Source organism: Eleutherodactylus coqui, chromosome 1 (genome assembly GCF_035609145.1).
Source record: "Eleutherodactylus coqui strain aEleCoq1 chromosome 1, aEleCoq1.hap1, whole genome shotgun sequence".
NCBI classification, from domain to species: Eukaryota; Metazoa; Chordata; class Amphibia; order Anura; family Eleutherodactylidae; genus Eleutherodactylus; species Eleutherodactylus coqui.
In genome coordinates this window covers 467,281,211-467,299,817 of record NC_089837.1, presented here as the reverse complement: position 1 = coordinate 467,299,817, position 18,607 = coordinate 467,281,211, and the positions used below count along the sequence as shown (strand labels likewise).

Genomic DNA, 18,607 nt, shown 5'->3' with positions numbered 1-18,607 from the left:
CTCGAACATCGCGTGGTGCTCGCCTCTAGTAACGAGCATCTCGAACACGCTAATACTCGAACGAGTATCAAGCTCGGACGAGTACGTTTGCTCATCTCTAGAAACTATTGTTACCTCAGTGATAAGAAGACTTTTGGATTCAGTCTTGATTAATTTTAAGAGATTTTCTTGAGGATGATGCTGATAGTTACTTAAAATGAAGCACGCCATTGTTTTTCTGGTGAAATTCTCTGCCAGTTTGATATATCACACACCTACCGTCCCATTGCAAAAATTAAAGTTGAATCCAACATGGCAGCATTCAAAATGGCCATCATGTTGGTCACATGACCTAACTGATTTTCTTTTCCCTTGTAGCTTGTATGCAAAAAAATCACTATCTTCCAAACTGTTTTCGTTCCATATGGATGTTTCCACACTTTTAAGACACCCTGTACATGGGGTTGTGAATATGGCCCCCATATTGCGCTCACCATCCATGTGAAAGCCCGTGGATGCGATGCGTCTTAATGTGATAACTGCCTCACATCGCTTTGGGAATTAAGGGAATCCCTGCTGCGGCTGTCAAAGCCACGGCAGGAGATCTCAGAGTTCCTCCATTGCTTTCAATGGGAACAGCGCTGCTGCTGGCCCCATTGAAAACAATGGGGCTGCAATGTGAGATCTCACAGCTAGATAGTACATGCTGTATTTTGTTTCCTGCATAGCATCATAGTGCCATGCAGGAAAGCATCACTCATGTGTATGACCTCATAAAAAAGAATGGCGTTCATATTTGTGCGTCTTGCAGCGCACAAATCTTGCACGATTTTTACGCCAGTGTGAAGGCAGTCTGTAGCAGGTGCAGAGATTGTTTCCTGGAGGGCATTGATCCTAGTGGAGAATAGTCTTGTATATGCAGCACCTGATGGCAGCACACATTATCTTGCACAGGTCCGTGGTAAAGAGCCATACAGGACTCTGTATCAGTACAGAGAATACCATGCTGCAGAATCTGCTACAGTATTGCATGCTGCTACACCAATCCATTGAAAATTGTAACTGTTGCATCATTATCCATGATTGTGCAATAAGTTTCTTTTTTGTTTGTTTTAACAATATTGATGTGAAGTTATTGCTAATATTGATGACGTAGTTTTTTTTTGTAAGCTGAATCTAACTCGCTTTCCGGATTTCTGCTATTATCACAGCATATCTGTATGTCTATTGTGTGAATGACTACCATCAAAAAGTCCAGCGTTCACGTAGGTTGTGTTGGCTCTGCTGAGTAGAACTTTCTGTAAGCCCTGCATTGTGCAGCCTCCTCCCTCTTTGTAGAGTCAGGGGTGGGTCTATGAATACAGAGCTGAGCCTCTCTCTCAATTCCCCTTCTCTGCTCATTCCAGGCAACACTTCACTCCAACATGTCTGTGACTATACTTGTGTTGCAGCTTGTAGCTGCTGTCATCATGCTGCCTGCTCACATTCTTAATTATCTTGGCCTTTGGGATCCATTCGTTAAGAAAGTCTTTCCTCGTTTCATAGCCAGCTTCACTGAAACGTACAACAGACTGATGAATGATCAGAAGAGAAGACTCTTCAGCAATATCTCTAACTTTTCTGGCCCTTCCAAAGAAGTCAGGCTCCTAGAGGTTGGCTGTGGCTCAGGTGCCAACTTCAAGTATTACCCCAGTGGCTGCAAAATAACCTGCGTGGATATCAACCCAAATTTCCAAAAATTCCTGAGCAAAAGCCAAGCAGAAAATGACCATCTGGTATACGAGCGCTTCGTGTTGGCTTCTGCTGACAACATGACGTCTGTGGCCGATGGCTCTATGGATGTTGTCGTGTGCACCTTACTGGCCTGTTCTGTGCCCAACACGCCAGCGGTACTGAAAGAGGTCAAGAGGATTCTCAGGCCGGTGAGTTGTGTGCTATTTTTAAGGCCTAATGCACATGGGTGTATTTACACTGCGGGATCAGGAGCTCGGAAACCCTGGCCTGTCCTATTTCAGTGTGAGGCTCGCATGGCCATGTCATCGCTGATGCGTCAGCTCTGTACTGCGCATGTGCGGCTGTGCGCTAGCCAGCACATCCACAGTGCAGAGTGAAGACGCCGGACAGGTAAGCCGGAGGTGACTGCAGGGGCACAGGGTCTCGCCCGCTGTGAGAATCTCACAGTCCGAATCCGACCCGGCCTAAAGGTCTCTTATTTATTATGTGAGCGATGTTTGGGTGTTAACATGAAAATGCTACAAAAATATATAAAATGTATCAAAATGTAAAAAGCTACATGGAAACCTTAAAGGGGTTGTCCCGCGGCAGCAAGTGGGGCTATACACTTCTGTATGGCCATAATAATGCACTTTGTAATGTACATTGTGCATTAATTATGAGCCATACAGAAGTTATAAAAAGTTTTATACTTACCTGCTCCGTTGCTAGCGTCCTCGTTCCCATGGAGCCGACTAATTTTCGCCCTCCGATGGCCAAATTAGCCGCGCTTGCGCAGTCCAGGTCTTCTCCTGTTCTCTATGGGGCTCCGTGTAGCTCCGTGTAGCTCCGCCCCGTCACGTGCCGATTCCAGCCAATCAGGAGGCTGGAATCTGTAATGGACCGCACAGAAGAGCTGCGGTCCACGGAGGAAGAGGATCCCGGCGGCCATCTTCACCGGTAAGTATAGAAGTCACCGGAGCGCGGGGATTAAGGTAAGCGCTCCTGTAAGCTTTCTTTAGGTCCCTGCATCGGGGTTGTCTCGCGCCGAACGGGGGGGGGGGGTTGAAAAAAAAACAGAAAACGTTTTGGCGCGGGACAACCCCTTTAAGATCTCATGTCTGCAGATGCACTTTAAATTGTCTTTTTTTTTGCATGCAGGAGATCCATTGAGATAGAGGACAATTGGTCCCGCCCACGCATGATCCGCGTTAAAATGGAGCATGCCGCGTTTTTTTCACCACTCGTGAAATCCGCAAATCACTTAAAATTCCATCCACGGCTATTTAACCGTGGATGGTCATTGCTTTCCTATGGGATGGGGGTATGTGGATTTCACAAATCTGCGTGGGAGAACTGCGCGGATTTGATATAATTTCCCTGGGGACATGAGGCCTAATTGTTTGTAGTGAAAGTGTTAAAGGAGATGTCCCGCGCCGAAACGGGTTTTTTTTTTTTTAAACCCCCCCCCCCCCGTTCGGCGCGAGACAACCCCGATGCAGGGGTTAAAAAAACCACCCGCACAGCGCTTACCTGAATCCCGGCGGTCCGGCGTCTTCATACTCACCTGCTGAAGATGGCCGCCGGGATCCTCTGTCTTCATGGACCGCAGGGCTTCTGTGCGGTCCATTGCCGATTCCAGCCTCCTGATTGGCTGGAATCGGCACGTGACGGGGCGGAGCTACACGGAGCTACACGGAGCCCCATTCAGAAAAGAAGAAGACCCGGACTGCGCAAGCGCGGCTAATTTGGCCATCGGAGGGCGAAAATTAGTCGGCACCATGGAGACGAGGACGCCAGCAACGGAGCAGGTAAGTATAAAACTTTTTATAACTTCTGTATGGCTCATAATTAATGCACAATGTACATTACAAAGTGCATTATTATGGCCATGCAGAAGTGTATAGACCCACTTGCTGCCTCGGGACAACCCCTTTAATATAGTAGTAAAGGTCTTATTGGAAAAATGTAGTCACTGAGTAGCATTTGGTTAATGGGGACAGCAATGCTTGTTGACATACACGATTATATAAATTGTTGGGGCTCTATAAATATCTACGCCATGGTTTCTGTTATAAATAGAAGCGCCATACGGTGCCAGATCTGTTACACGATGGACCCCATCGCAGCGCTGTTTTTCCAGTCAAAACTGATGGAAACTGTGACAGATGAGTCTTGGATGGACTAAACACATTCATGGATTTTCACATTTCAGCCTATAAACATAAATCTGCTGTCCCGCATCATTGAAGGTATAGGGCTGAGCTGCAGTAACAGACATGGGCCATAAGCAATGGGGGAGCTGTTTTTGGGGGGAAAAAAAGCAGTCCCTGGTTTACTAATGTTGAACAACCGCTTAGCATCATTGTACAGTGAAAGTTAATCATAACATCTCTACTCTTTTGCCACGAGAAACTCACAGCGATATTGTAGTTTTTTGTGTGCTTTTCTCCCACGCGTGATAAAGTCACGGCTGTGATTGGTTCATGGAGTGCTGCATTGATTGGCTGAGCCCCGGCACTCGACTCAATCAGAGCCATCGCTTCCTAGAGGTTGGGTTTATGAACCCCGTAACCAGAAAGTGTTATGCTGAGGACACGGGATGTATTCATATACCTTACATAACGTGTTATATGTATCCCAAACATCCTAAAACTTCACTTTGGACCTTGGACTCTCCACTCTCATTTTTAATGACAAAACCCCTTTAGGGACATTTACAGAAGCTATTATGCAAGAATTTTGATATAAAAAAATTAGCAACTTTTTATTTATTTATTTTTTTTTTAATTCCGGCCTCCTCATTTTTCTGAAAAGTGGGCAGGGCTTGATAGCAGGGTGCGTGTCTGTCCTGGACTGACAGTTTTATGTATAATAAACACCAGTAAATTATGCCAGAAATGTACGCCAGGTCGGGATGCGCCGAATATGTGAAGAGGTGTGCGCCTCTTCAAGTATTAGGTGCACGATACTAAACATAGTAAATTTCCCACTTTGTCTTTTTCTGCCTGCTAAAACAGGCAAGAGTGGCTGTTACAATGTGTCAGGAGAGCAGAAGTACTTAGTTACTGGATTGTGTAGAACGTGAGTGAAAAACAAGTAAAGCTGCACATGGTACAGGCAGCAGTGAGTATCAGAAGAATCCTTGCTATGCTCAGTTCCCTTCGGTCTCTTATGCCTCCCTCACACAGGCACTTTTTACCGTGGTTAGCGTGGCGTGTTCAGTATTGTGCTTATTGCGGTATAACACTCATTGTTTTCAATGGAACCGCTCAGACAGCTGCTCGTTTGCAGCGCTTTCCAGCGCCGCGATTTTCGAGCGGTGTCTATTCTATTTTAGTGCGTTTACCGCACCTTATCAATGATGAGGAATGCTAAATGCCAATGCCAATTTCTCGAACTCTGCATAGAATCCAGAACTGCCGGACCAGGGTTATATCCATTTCCAAGCGTGGCCAAAAAAAACCCTGGTTCCCGTTAGTCTTCTCTAGGTGATACAGACTCCGATTCCGCTGCCTCTCAGCAGGACCTTCTGTCCTGAGGTCCAGTGTTCTGCCAGGAGATCCACTGGATGAAGCTGACAGCCTGGCTACTGAGCAGCAGAAATTGAGAGATCAAGGACTATCATCCAAGGTAATAAACACACTCTTAAAGAGTCAAAAGAACTCCACCTCCAATGTATACTCTAGGGCAGTGTTCCTCAACTCCAGTCCTCAGGGGCCGCCAACAGGTCATGTTTTCAGGATTTCCTCTGTATTGCACAGGTGATGTAATTATTCTCAGTGCCTCAGACATTGCCACAGGTGTTCTTACCATAGGATTTCCTGAAAACATGACCTGTTGGTGTTCCCTGAGGACTGGAGTTGGGGACCCCTGCTCTAGGTTATGGAGGAAATTTCACAATTTTTGTGGATTAGATGGTTCAGTTTCCAGCAGCCCGACCTTACAAAAATCAGGGATTTCTTACAAGAAGGTCTAGATAAGGGACCTATCGTTGGGTCTAAATTAGTAGCCATCGAGCAGTTATCGTTAACGATTCGCTTAGCGTTGTCTTTCAGCTACCTGAAAGACAGCAATGGGTCTAATCAGGACCGCGCGCTGATTTCTTAGCGGGATACCACTGATACAATTGTTTCAGCTGGTATTGTGCTTGGAGAACACAGCAAAAGTATGCTGAAGACAGCATTCCAGCTGTTTTATGTATACCCCGCTTGGTGCGCTCAGAGGTATACCAGCTAAGGGCTCTGTGAACACAGCAGGAGTATGCAGAGGACAGCACTCTAGCTGTGTTCTGTATACCCCACTCAAGGCGATCAGCTGAGCGCTCTGAGAAGACAACAGTATGCAGAAGATAGCGGCCCGGCTTGTTTTCTGTATACAGTGTGATCCTTCATTTACACACAATCTTACAGTTAATTCCTTCTCCATGAGTCCATCATGGCAGCACATACTTACCCACCCTTGTAGGTTATTGTATATTGTGCATGGAACATAACAGGATGTGGTGTTTTCAGAATTGGGCAACGTATCCGTTATGATAATTTGAAGCCACTGGAGAATGGTGGTGGGAGGTGGCCTTTTGAACTCTCCTCTTTCTGTCCCAGTGAGGTCAAGCGGGGAACCTCCATGTGTGCTGTCACGATGGACTCATGAAAAAGGAGTTAACAGTAAGATTAATTCTAGTTTTTGTGACAGTAAATACTAAAGCTGTTTATAATTGTGGTCTGGTTGTAACTATAAACGATATTTTTCATGGAATAACGCCTTTAATTCAATGTGCTGGAACCATTTAAATTGAGCAGGTGTACGGATCCGAGGAACTTTGAAAAAAGTAAAACTTTGATGCCTAGATGAGTGGATCAAAGCATGTCCAAAACAATAGGTCTTGTTAAGTGTTCCCAGTATGTAGTAGTTAATAGCTAGCAAAAGTGGTTCAAGGAAGGAGAACAAGTGTACTGGCAATGGGGTCATGGATCTTCAAGATTGTTGAAAAAGTTCAAGATGTTTTATCCCTACAACAGAACCCTGTTTTTCCCCACTGGGCCCAGCCTAAAATAAAAAAAATATTGCATACTCACCTACCTTGATGCCCAGGACCGCAGCTAATAATTTCCTTCCAGGAGCTAGCCTGGCAGAAGTCAGATGACCACTGGCCAGCATTCCCTTCGACATTCCTGCCATCAATGCTCAAATCCTGGGCGCCGTGATACCAGTAGTTTGGGATGGTGATGCAACAGACTCTGGCTGCAGTGGTTAACTGACTTCCACCAGGCCATCTACCTAGAAGTCAGCCTGCATCAGTCATGTCAGACTGTCAGCTGTGTCCCAGGCACCAGGACAGCTGAGTGTGCTCATTTATTTTAGGCTGGGCTCAGTTGGTGGACAGGGGTTTGTTGTAATGATAAAACCCCTTTACTGCCAGTGTAAGGGGGAAGCTACATAAATGCAACTGCATTTGTGAAACCTTATGTGCTCATGTGCACAAATATTTGCACTACCGAACGTTTTTGCTCCAAAATGAAGCTTCACCCCTGGAACAGGTACAGACTTTCTGAGGGGGGAGTAAGAGAGAAGCACGCGCCAGAGGGAGGAGATGGTGGAGAGCGCCGCCGAGGACTTTGTGTAGCTGTCTGAGAGTAGGAGCAGCTGAGAGACTAAGAGGGCTGCTTACTGTGTCTGGAGCAGTGCTGGGCTGGGAAGGATTGCTCAAACTCTACTGCTGCAGGAGTTTATACTGCAGAATGTCAAAGGCCACAGCCAGAGGGACGCTGCTGGATCCATGACAGAGACGGACTCTGTGCTCTCGTGACCATGAAGAGGATATTGAAGTTCATAAGTGAGGAATGTACCTCAGCAAAAACAACATATGTGCACACAAACTGATAGTAATAAGTAAGCAGGCCTGCTAGGTGAAGACCTTGATACATTATACCCATCATCATTGGGGCTTTGCTTTTAAAGGAACTTTTATCTTTTCTCTTGTTGTGCACTAACTTTTCAGACACCTCCTTGTTCCATACAGACTGTGAGTGGAAAGTCACTGTTTTTGTTTTTTTTTGTTGTTGTTGAATCATGCCTTGCCCTAGAGATGTTACGTTCTGATTGGTAGATGAAGCGCGGTTGCGCTTTGGGGTAGAACGAACGCTAACACAAGTTCAGGTATGTATACCTGTATGTGTCTACACCTGTCTTTATCTTTGCTGCTCATTTCCTGATGTTTATTCTCCAGCTGCACTGCATGATCCTGGCCCTATGACTACCTCTGTGGGATGGGTGTGAACCTACCCTAAGAATTTTGATTGGCTTTGTGTTTTTTATGTGGGGGTATTTAACTAAGGGGGTTGGTAGGCTGCTTTATGCTTGACAAAGATCCTGTGTGTGTAGGATCGAAACGGTGCAGCTATGTTTTACCATTGGGGAATAAAGTGCTATTTTACTCATAATTAACCCCTGGAGTGCTGATTCAACACATCTTGTAAGGATTGCCTATACATTATTCCTATCATCATTGGGGCTTTGCTTTAAAAGGAACTTTTATCTTTTCGCAAAAACCTTTCAGACACCTCTTTGTTAAATACAGACCGTGAGAGGAGAGTTGCTGTTTTTTTGGTTGAATCATGCCTTTCCCTAGATACGTTACTTTCCTGTTGTACGGGTATTCTTCTGGACAAGTGTGCACCGACTGTATGTAGCTTACCATGTATGGCCAATATTGTGATCATTAGGTAGTGATAGGCCTTATTTCTAAATGTTAAAATGTTGCATAACAGTGTTAGTGAAATGGATATGGCTCCATGTTCTATCTTATGCGTTGCCATTTTCCTTCCTTTAGCCATCTTGTATGCCCCTTTTTCATTATATTCATTTGTCCTTTTTCTCTAGGATTTATGGATAATAAATAGCTATTTAATAAGCATTGAGTGCATCAAGGCTTTTGCTCCTAAAAGATGGCTATATAGCATTTAGACTGGCCGGTGGGTCAAACTGACATGTTCCTAGCTTTAATTATACTTTTGTATTCTGAGAAGTTAATCATGTGTGACTCTTCTGCGCTTGTGTGGTTTTTGCCTTCAATTTTAGATGTTATAGCAAATATTGGTTTGCACTAACCTTTTTGGCGCCCAAGAGCGGCATAGGATTGACTCCGGACCCCAGCGAAGAATTTAGTGACTTTCGCTCCCCCGAGAAAACACAGGCAGAGCGATATACAAAAAAAGTAAGATTTCTTACAAAGGGTCTGTTTTTTCCTGAGGCTGTGATTGACCATCTGTGCTGGAGAAGGAGGGCATATTCATGCTTTGATCCATGCAAAGAGCCAGGCAGATTGATATGCTTTTGGGTAGAGTTTGGAATCTATGTGAACGCTTGAATGATGTCCGGACAATTTGTGAGGTGAGTGCTATAAAGTACATCATTGTGTTGCCTTGAGATGAGATTGTGAATGAGTGCTACAGTGGCAAATTGTGTGATAAAGTTTGTTGGGTGAATACTGACGCTATGGGGGCTTATGTGGGTGTAAAGTGGCGACAAGCCGGACCCAGCCCGAGAGAGAGAAGCTTTAGGCAAGGCTATGGGTGGTATACTAATAGTGTTGAAGATGGTTGAAAGATCGCCAAACAGATTGTAGGGGAGAGAGTGCAAAAAAGCAAAGTTCCCCACCTCTACCATCTTACAGTCAGGCAATCAGAGACTCTGGAAAAACTTATCTGTGAACATAGATGTGTTTTAAAAGACAAGTGTGACAGAGAGAATTCTGACTATGCGCCTACAGTACCTTTTTGCAATACTTGGATGGGCGGGCCTCATTTTTCATTTATCTCATTTGAGCATATCGACTTGTTAGTAGTTGTAATAAAAATATATATTTTTGTAGTCCAGTGTCCACCTCATATCCAGAACCTGTGTTGCACCACCATCCATGACACAGTCTAGGATAAAAAGTTGTTAGGATGCACAGTCCATTGCAGCTTGCTACATATGAAGTTGTGTAGGCACATACTGGTCACAGTGCCCATGCTGACACCAACAATGGGCATGTGAGCTTCAAGACTGGTCCATGAAACAATGGAAAGTGGCCTGTTGGGATGAAACAAGTTTTATTTTTCATCTTGTGTACAGCAGGGTGCATCTGTGTCACTTACCAATGTATCCAGGTTTAATGTGACTGTTAATGGATTACAAATGTTCTGTACCGTGTTAGCCAGTAGAGCAAAATGTTGTTGTTTTCAGTAAAAGAAACCAAGTTATCTTGTAGATATGATGCCTTTTTAATGGCTAAAGATGTATTTATATAAATGCATAACCACGTGATATTTTTATAAATGCTTCTTCAAATATGTTTCATTATGCCTGAGGAAGAACCCTGAGGAAGTTCGAAAGCTCGCAATAACATCATGTATTTTTGTTAGCCATTAAAAGGTATCATATCTACAAGATTACTTGGTTTCTCTTACTGAGAGCAATCACCTCTTAATGGACTATAACTTTCTGTGCAACAGTTTATTTGCCCTATGAATGTGCTGTGCTAAGATAACAATACATTTTTAATAGCTTTAGGTTATTGTCAAAGTTATTACACTCATTAAATTTGACTACATTGGTGCCTCGGGAGAGAGTTGGCTCCAGGATGCACTATGGAATGAAGGTGAGCCAGCAGAAGCAGTTTGTTGACTTGGTCTCCAAATTTCCCAGATGTCAATCTGATGGAGCATCTTCGGAATGTTGTGGAAAATCATGTCCAACCTGTAGAGGCCACATCTGGCACTTTGAAGGCCTTCAAAGACCTATTGCTAACATCTTGATGTTGGATAACACAGGATACTGTCTAGTATTTTAGAATCCATGCCCTGATGGATCACGGCTATTTTGGTAGCACAAGGGAGACCTGTACAATATAAGTCAGGTGGATTTTATTATTAGTACCGGGTTAGTATTACATAGTCCTACTTTAAATATCACTATGAGAGGCATTTAAAAGAGTATTTCTCCCTCGGCTTTTCACAACTGAGATATAAAGTTACTGCTATAGTTACCGGCTACCAAGCTGGTAGTTACAAAAACTGAGTGCTTCAGCCCAGCGCTGTTTCCATAGCCCCATTGAAGTAAAATGGGGCTACGGAAACAGTATAGCACAGAGCGCTATGCTGTTTTCGCAATCTGGAGAGCTATGGAAAGAGCATAGCGCACTTTGCTACACTGTTTCAATAGCTGTTATTCACTTGAATAAGACCGTGCCGTTCAGAAGCGCTCAACTATATCCAACAGGGGGCCAGGTTTTCCCATTTCGGCCATGAAAAGCTGAGATGGAAATGCCCCTTTAATTTTACAGAACTCAAGCAGTAATGATAACTCAATGATTACTGTTCTTTTCTGCATTCATGGGGCTGAATTAGACTGTGTTCACACAATGCAGCTGAACTGTTGTTGAGGTCTTCCTGCGATGCCATTGGAACTGTGCCAACATACAGGTTGATGTGAATTTGTAAGTGATTCTTGCTGAAAGCAGTTTGATTTTTAATGGTCGAGCAGTAAACTGCTGTTTTAACGAATGAACACGAACAATATTAGATTTAGCTGTAATCAATTTAAAAACCTGTTGATTTGCATGTTGGTGCAGTTACTGCAAAGGTGCGATTGCAATGTGTGAACCCAGCCTGAATTTAGTGAAAGTCAGGATTAGTCTAGTGACCACCTTTTACTCTGCTTTATCTACACTTTGTTAAACCTAAATCATCCCTTCAGCTAGAGCAACTAGTGGGTAAATTGTCTTACAAATCAGTTTCAGAGAAAGGAAAGGAGAGAGCGTCAAGTCAATATTGCTGTATTCTTCATCATGTTCAATTCCCTGCATACTGCTATATCTACTTGTACCATTAAGAAGTATCATTTTTGGAGATTGTATTTTCACTGTTGCAAATATCAGTTTACTAAATCTGAGTACTCCCACAAACTATCAGACTCGTCTCAATTATTGCATTGGCATTCCATCCCAAGGGTCCTGGTTGCAGTACTGGCGTCATGCTTTACAAAACAGGCCTTCCTGTTAAGCATACCATGGTATGTTCTTTGGGCCACTGCACAGCCCCAAGCAGAGCACCCTTAGCTTCCCTGTCGGGAGGGCCCATAGAGCCACCCGTGACAACCCTTCTGCAAACCCTGTGGTCTCCCTCACTTTGGCGTGCTTGGCCGTTGCACGTACTTGTCCGGATTCTTCATAATCTGTATTGCGAATGTGCTGGCAAGCGCACATGTGCAGTATAGATTATGCTGAACCGTTGTTAGGGGATGGAGCAGATTCCGTGGCCCATCTGCAGTGTCAGCTGTGGACAGGCTACAGATCCGATGACTTCCATTGACATCAATGCTGAAGTAGAAAATGCTGCAGGTTTTTTTTTTGTTTGTTTTTTTCCCCTCCCCAAGCAAAAAAATCACAATTGATTTCTGCTCATGGACAGGGAAAAGCAATTTTCAATAGCATGTTAATGGGTAGTATTTGCTGTGGAATCCGGAGGCAGACGTCCACTCCAGATTCCGCAATGCAAATCCGGCTGTGTGCACCCGGCCTAAAATGAAATACATGAGATTGGCATAAAGACCTGAGTATTCATAAGAATGCCCTGTCAGCAGGATTGTCCTTTCACTGTATAAACCAATGTGAATGAGAAACATGGCACAGAATAGGCAGACGAGTTTAGTCTTGTTAAACACACATTTTACGTTTCAAAGGTCTGTTGAGCAACAATTTGGGGTGTTTTCAGAGAGCGCAACTCAACATGAAGTTGTACTTATAAATTCTACAACTAAATTACTCCACCCCTGGTGCTCTGATACTTTCTGTATCTTGGTGACCAAGTCTGTTGGTGAATATTCATGCACTTTCACTATACAATATCACTCTTTTCATGATAATCACACATTTCTTGGTAAGGAACCACCAGTAGTAGATCAGTAGGGGTTTTGTCACTCAGGATCCCCACTGATGAACTGTTTGCCGAGCTGATGTGTTCATACAGGAAGCAGACAGCTCTGTTCCTACAAAAGTGGCCAGGTTTGGTATTGCAGCCAAAGTTCCCATTGAAGTGAAGGGAAACCTTGCCTGTAATACAAAGCCTGGTGACTGCAGTCATAACAAAGCTGTCCGCTTCCATGATAAATCAGCTGAGTGAATGCACGGATGGATCTGGTGACCAGCTAATCAACAGGGGTCCCGGGTGGTGGACAGACACCAATGTACTATTTATTGCCTGTCCTAAGAATAGGCCATCAATTGTTTACAACTAGACAACCCTTTTAATGCAGATCTTAAAGATAGGTGGAGATGAGCAAATTTATAATCATGCATCTAAGGGAAAATGAAATTTCCACATTGTTTTTAAAGGTCTTCAAGTCTGGATTTCATATAATCTTATGCCAGAGGCAGAAACAGAAGTACACTGTACTCCAGTGCTGCACAGCTTGTGTCTTTAGGGCTACACCTGGCTCCTAACCATCTGATCGCAAACCTGACCGGATGAGCTTGAAGGGTTATCCTGTTCTTTCTATTTTTTGTGCAAACGAATCACGCCATATCTCTATTTTGTGCCTGATGAAGAGACCCAAGTAGTCTCAAAAGCTTGCATTAACATAATTCCTTTTTGTTAGCCATTAAAACATAACCTATATCTACAAGAATGTTTTGTTTCTCTTACTAAGAGCAGTGACATTTTGTCCTACCGGCTAACATGGTAAAAACGTTTTTTCTTTTTAACTGTAAAAGGGGCACAGTTCTTTGGTATTGTTGTATCTTGTCTCCACCACAACAAGGGGTGGGGGCAAGATGCACGCCAAGAAGCAACGCCCACCACTTGATTGGCTGGGCCGGAGCAATGGGTGGACATTATCTCCTCTCTCCTTGTGTCAGGATACAACAGTACCATATGACCTGTGCTGGGAAAGTGTCACCGGTTATGGGCACACTATGTACTGGATTCTGTAGCGTCCTGGTGTTCTTGCCACCCACAGCTGTGTATTGGGGCTTCTAAGTGTCTCTCTGCTCTGACAGGGGAGCGCTGATGCAGCAGAACTCAGCTACTCCCCTTCACTGAAGGCTCCCTGCACGCTCCCTCCTCAGTCCCCATGTGCTTATAGCAGCAGCCCCATTGCTCACTGTACAGGAGGGCTTCACACTCCAGCGGCTCTCTGCTGCTTGACTGACCCCTCTGCCCTCATCTCCTTCACCTGTTCTGCCGCACAGCAGAACACTCAGTCTTCTCTCTCTCACTGCTTCCGGAGCCAGCCGGCCGATTGATCAACTTCCTCCTCTGACGGCAGCGAGGACACTGACAGCGCAGGAGCCGGGAAGGGCACAAGACAGTGTGGTGATGTATCACTCCCCCCCCCCCAAACCCTGCACTCTGCCTTCTTCCGTCCCTGCTCTGCCACAGTTGGTTACCTGCTGTCAGTCTCCTTGTCGGCCGGCCTCACATAATGGTTGCAATATGTGAAGCCAGCGGGGAGACGGACAGCGCAGAAGCCAGTAAGGGGACAAGGGAGAACGGCAATTAACACAAGGTGACATGATTGGCTGGTCCGCAGAATGGATGGCCATCAAGTTGTAGACGTTCATCTTGTCTCCACCCATTCTTCTGGTGGAGACAAGATACAACAATACCCAGTTATTTAACGGAAGAGATTATACTGTATCATTACAATTGCATTTATATACACTAAATGGCCACTTGATATATCCTTTCACCTTCGGGACTGCAGCAGTTTGTTGTGGCATTCATCCACAGGTATCACTGCACCTCCACTAGCATGAACTGTTGACACTTCTCAGAAAGGGTTGATTGATTCATGCTGCATTCATTTTACTCTATCATATAGTACAACAGAAATCTGGATTCATCTGATCGGGCAGTGTTTTCCTGCTGCTCAGTGATCCATTTCTGTGCTCATTTGCCCACTGGAGTTTTGGCTCAATATCCTTCATACTAGTTGATTGTGTACCGCCTGTTCATCAGAACAATTCTTGAAATCGTTCTCCGACCCCTTTTGTCAACGAGTTGTTTACATCCACAGAATCCCTTTTTGCCGGATGTTTTGCCTCGATCACACCATTCTCATATACTCTCAAACCCACAAGGTTTCCAGTTGTGTATATACTGTCCCCAACTAGTTTGGTGCTATAGACCAGGTCTTGTTAGACTTTGATCAGATTGTTTGTTAGCTTTTCTCATTCTAATGTGAAACCGATCCACTGATTTTATGCTGCACTCTGAGGTCCTGGGACTAATTTCCATACCATGAAGCTCCAAATGTGAAGGGGCAGGTGTCTCAAATAAAGTGGCCATGTACATTGGGTTTGCATTTAATGCCATACGATCTACCATTAAGATATTAATCTTTTATTTTATTTTTTATTGTAGGGTGGAGCTTTCTACTTCATAGAACATGTGGCTGCCGTGGATGACTCCAGTTGGATTAGTTTTTTTCAGAAAGCCCTGAATCCCTCTTGGAAGTTGATTTTTGATGGATGTAGCATAAGAAAATCCACTTGGAATGACCTGGAAAATGCTAAATTCTCAGAGTTAAACCTTCGGCACATAACAGCTCCCGTGCCTTTAAAGCTCATTGGTCCTCATATTATTGGATATGCTGTGAAATAAATACATATATTGTATCACTCTGGGGAAAATGTTACTCCTTCACAAGATTTCCCCATTGTTACCATTGTGAAAAATAAATTTTAGTAAATTCTTCTTCGTATATTGGTATATTTTGTCTTCTCTGAGTATTATAGCGGACATAATATACAAGGCGATTCAAAAGGGCCACCCAGAATATGTACCGAACAAAGAAAAGATACAAGTAGAAAACTTTGTAGAACACTTAGATGGGGAAAACTTTTTAGCACTACGGTTGTGTCGGTCGGCTACTTAATCAGCAATTGATTGGTGCACTCATTTTTTTCAACATCTGCAATCATTTTTGACTTGTGGTGATGTCATGTTGAGTATTGTGGTTTTTTTAAATTCTGTGGTATTGAAAACACTAACCGCATGTGTTTTCAGGTAGATGCCGTTAAAAAACCAGGACAGAATTGAGATCATCCTGATGGTCGATAACAGAAGAAGTAGAGATCCTGACTCACACCACGTCTCTTGGTGCTTTTCCGTGGACTCTTCATGAAAACAGCTAGCACAGCTGTTGACATCTGGGGATCGGAAACACTGATCAGACTACCAGTTCTCGATTTGTCTTAAAAGTTTCCCTAAACTTCTGAATCTGTTCAGTTCCTGCCCTCACTGGCGGTCTTCCTGGCTCTTCTTGAATGAAATCCTTGGCCACCTGTTTTGAACTTCTGTCACCCACCATCAGGAGGATCTCAATTCTGTCCTGTATTAATAGCATCTTCTGGTACCTGAAAAGACATACAAAACCAAATCCAACGGAAGCAGACAGAAACAAAAGAAATCAATAATGATTTTAATGGACCTGTCTTCTTTTCTGTTTTTCTGCTCTTGGGACGGAATAGAAAAACAGAAAGCAAAACACTGAATTGAACTCGCCCAAAGGGCCTGTTCAGATTCATTATGGCCTCCATTCAGGGGTCCTGTCAAGGTACTCTTAGTGATGCAGCCTGTTTTGGACCTGAAGAAGCAATGATTTTTTAGGGGCTTTTCATCACCGTTTTTCAAAAACCAGAATTTTTTTATTTTTCTATACAACAGAAATCAAAAAGTGGGCAACAGCACTCAAAATACATTTGCCATCAGAAATATAACGTAAATACCAGGTGGTTTAATCTTATAGGTAGGTACCTATTTTTCCCAGGTTAAGAATAAACCACCTGGTATTAGTATTGGGACCCATCTGAGAGCTTGGTCACTTGGACATTTATTAGATGGGCCAATATGATTTCATCAAATTATATACCACGAAACTTGCATTATTTAATGTGGTTAGTGTCTTTTATTATTATTATGTATACTTCTGATAGTAAATGTATTTTGAGTGCTTTTGCCACTTTTTGGTTTCTGCTTCAATTGTATGTTGCAGCCATGGTTTAACGTACACCTATAGATTTCTATTGGGAAGTGTATACCTATTTTTTAGCTTTTTTATTTTTCTGTCAACATGGCTGTATGAGGGCTTGTTTTTGCATGGTCAGCTGTAGTTTTTCTTGGTACTAATTTTTGAGTGCATGTAATGTATTGTAAAACTTTTGTTCATTGTTTTTTTTAGGGCAGGGATAAAAAAAAATATACAAATTCTGCCATTGCTTTTTGTTTGTATTTTTACAGCGTCAAGCCACGCTCACACACACCATTGGTAAAATGCTGCGTTTCAAACGTGATTTCCAGATGCATTTTTTAACGTATTGTACACTGTTCGACAGCGTTTAACGCACCTCATTAAGCGCACGTTATTCTGTGAGGCCCAACTGAAATCACTGGAGGCGTTGTACAGCGTTAACAGCGTTGTGTGTAGAAAAAAAAGGATAAAGTAGCTCAACACTGCCCAATAGAAATCTATAGGTGCACATTAAACCATGGCTGCAACATGCAATAAAAGCAGAAACCAAAAAGCGGCAACAGCACTCAAAATAAATTTACTATCATAGGTATACATACCTATAGTCAATACTCTAACCATATTAAATAATGCAAGATTCTTGGTATATAATTTGATCAAATTACATTGGCCCATCTACCAATGTCCAGGTGACCGAGCTCTCAGATGGGTCCTAACGCTAATATCAGGTGGTTTAATCTTAACCTAGTATTAAGGGGAACATTCTGAGAGGTAGGTACCCATCTTTCCCAGGTTAAGATTAAACCACCTGGCATTAGCGTTAGGACCCATCTGAAAGCTTGGTCACCTGGACGTTGGTAGATGGGCCAGTATGATTTGATCAAATTATATACCAAAAACCTTGCCATATTTAATGTGGTTAGAGTATTGATTATAGATATTAATACCTCTGATAGTAAACGTATTTTGAGTGCTATTGTCGCTTTTTGGTTTCTGCTTCAACCGCGGTGTGTGTGTGTGTGACTTTAATCAGACAGCAAAAACGATATGATTTTTTTCTGTGGGTTGGTATAATTACAACAATACAGAATTTTGTATATATACTTTTCTTTTTGCACAATAAAAGCCTTTTTTGGAAAATACTTTATTTATTTGCATTACTGCGCCAGAAGGAGCAGAAAATACCCGACGCAGCAAAAGCACTCTGACGGTGAAAGTGTAGGTTCTCTTAAAGAAGAAAATGGTTAGGTACTGTGTGGGGTAGTAGAACAAAATGTATTGCGCCGTCTGCTGGCTAGATCCAGTACTGTGATAAGGGACATGCTGGAGGGGCCCCCGACAACAGAGCAGCCAGTAATATACAGTAAGAATACCCTGCGGGACGTCTTCCAACATCGGAGCTGTACAGCCTTCAATCAGACGTCAGACAGTGGATTGGAAAGGGTTAACATCCTAATAGAACATCCCAAACAGTGCATTAATAATTAAATTATCAACTGCTGCTGGTTAAAGTTATAGTTAACAAACAATATGATACCAATGTGTAACTGTCTAAAGCTTTTGTAAGGCTGGGTTCCCAAGGGCTGGAAATCTCGCAGAATGTCCGCAGAAGGCCACATGGAAATTCCACGAGATTTCCGCAGCGGAAAGGCTGCTTCAAAACTCGTGCAATTTGGTGCAGGTTTAAAGTGGTTTTTCAGCCTGGATTCCACTGCGGAAATCTCTTACCATAGAGAGAAGTGAGCCTGTCGAAACAGCGCCAAAATTGACATGAGCGGACTGTCAGCAGCGTGTGAACGAAATTTTTGGAAATCTCGTCCACTCTGCTGCTTAGTCTCTGGTTTAAAAAGACATGCGGAATTTCTGAGCGGAAAGTCCACACAGAAATTCTGCTGCAATT

General features: G+C 43.4%; 1 protein-coding gene across 1 annotated transcript; it reads left to right on the top strand.

Moving 5' to 3' along the window:
* The first annotated feature begins 1,360 nt into the window (after nt 1–1,360).
* Nucleotides 1,361–17,849, top strand: LOC136584940 (thiol S-methyltransferase TMT1A-like). Its single transcript, XM_066584351.1, has 2 exons — nt 1,361–1,901; nt 15,099–17,849. Exons 1-2 carry the CDS (start codon nt 1,404–1,406, stop codon nt 15,336–15,338), a joined length of 738 nt encoding a protein of 245 aa, XP_066440448.1. The 5' UTR covers nt 1,361–1,403; the 3' UTR covers nt 15,339–17,849.
* Nucleotides 17,850–18,607: the final 758 nt, after the last annotated feature.

Bases quoted from the DNA above. Each gene is read 5' to 3' on its own strand.
- LOC136584940 (XM_066584351.1), top strand. From the start codon at position 1,404: ATGTCTGTGACTATACTTGTGTTGCAGCTTGTAGCTGCTGTCATCATG. The intron at 1,902-15,098 runs GTGAGTTGTGTG...TTTTTATTGTAG, and splicing joins TCAAGAGGATTCTCAGGCCG to GGTGGAGCTTTCTACTTCAT.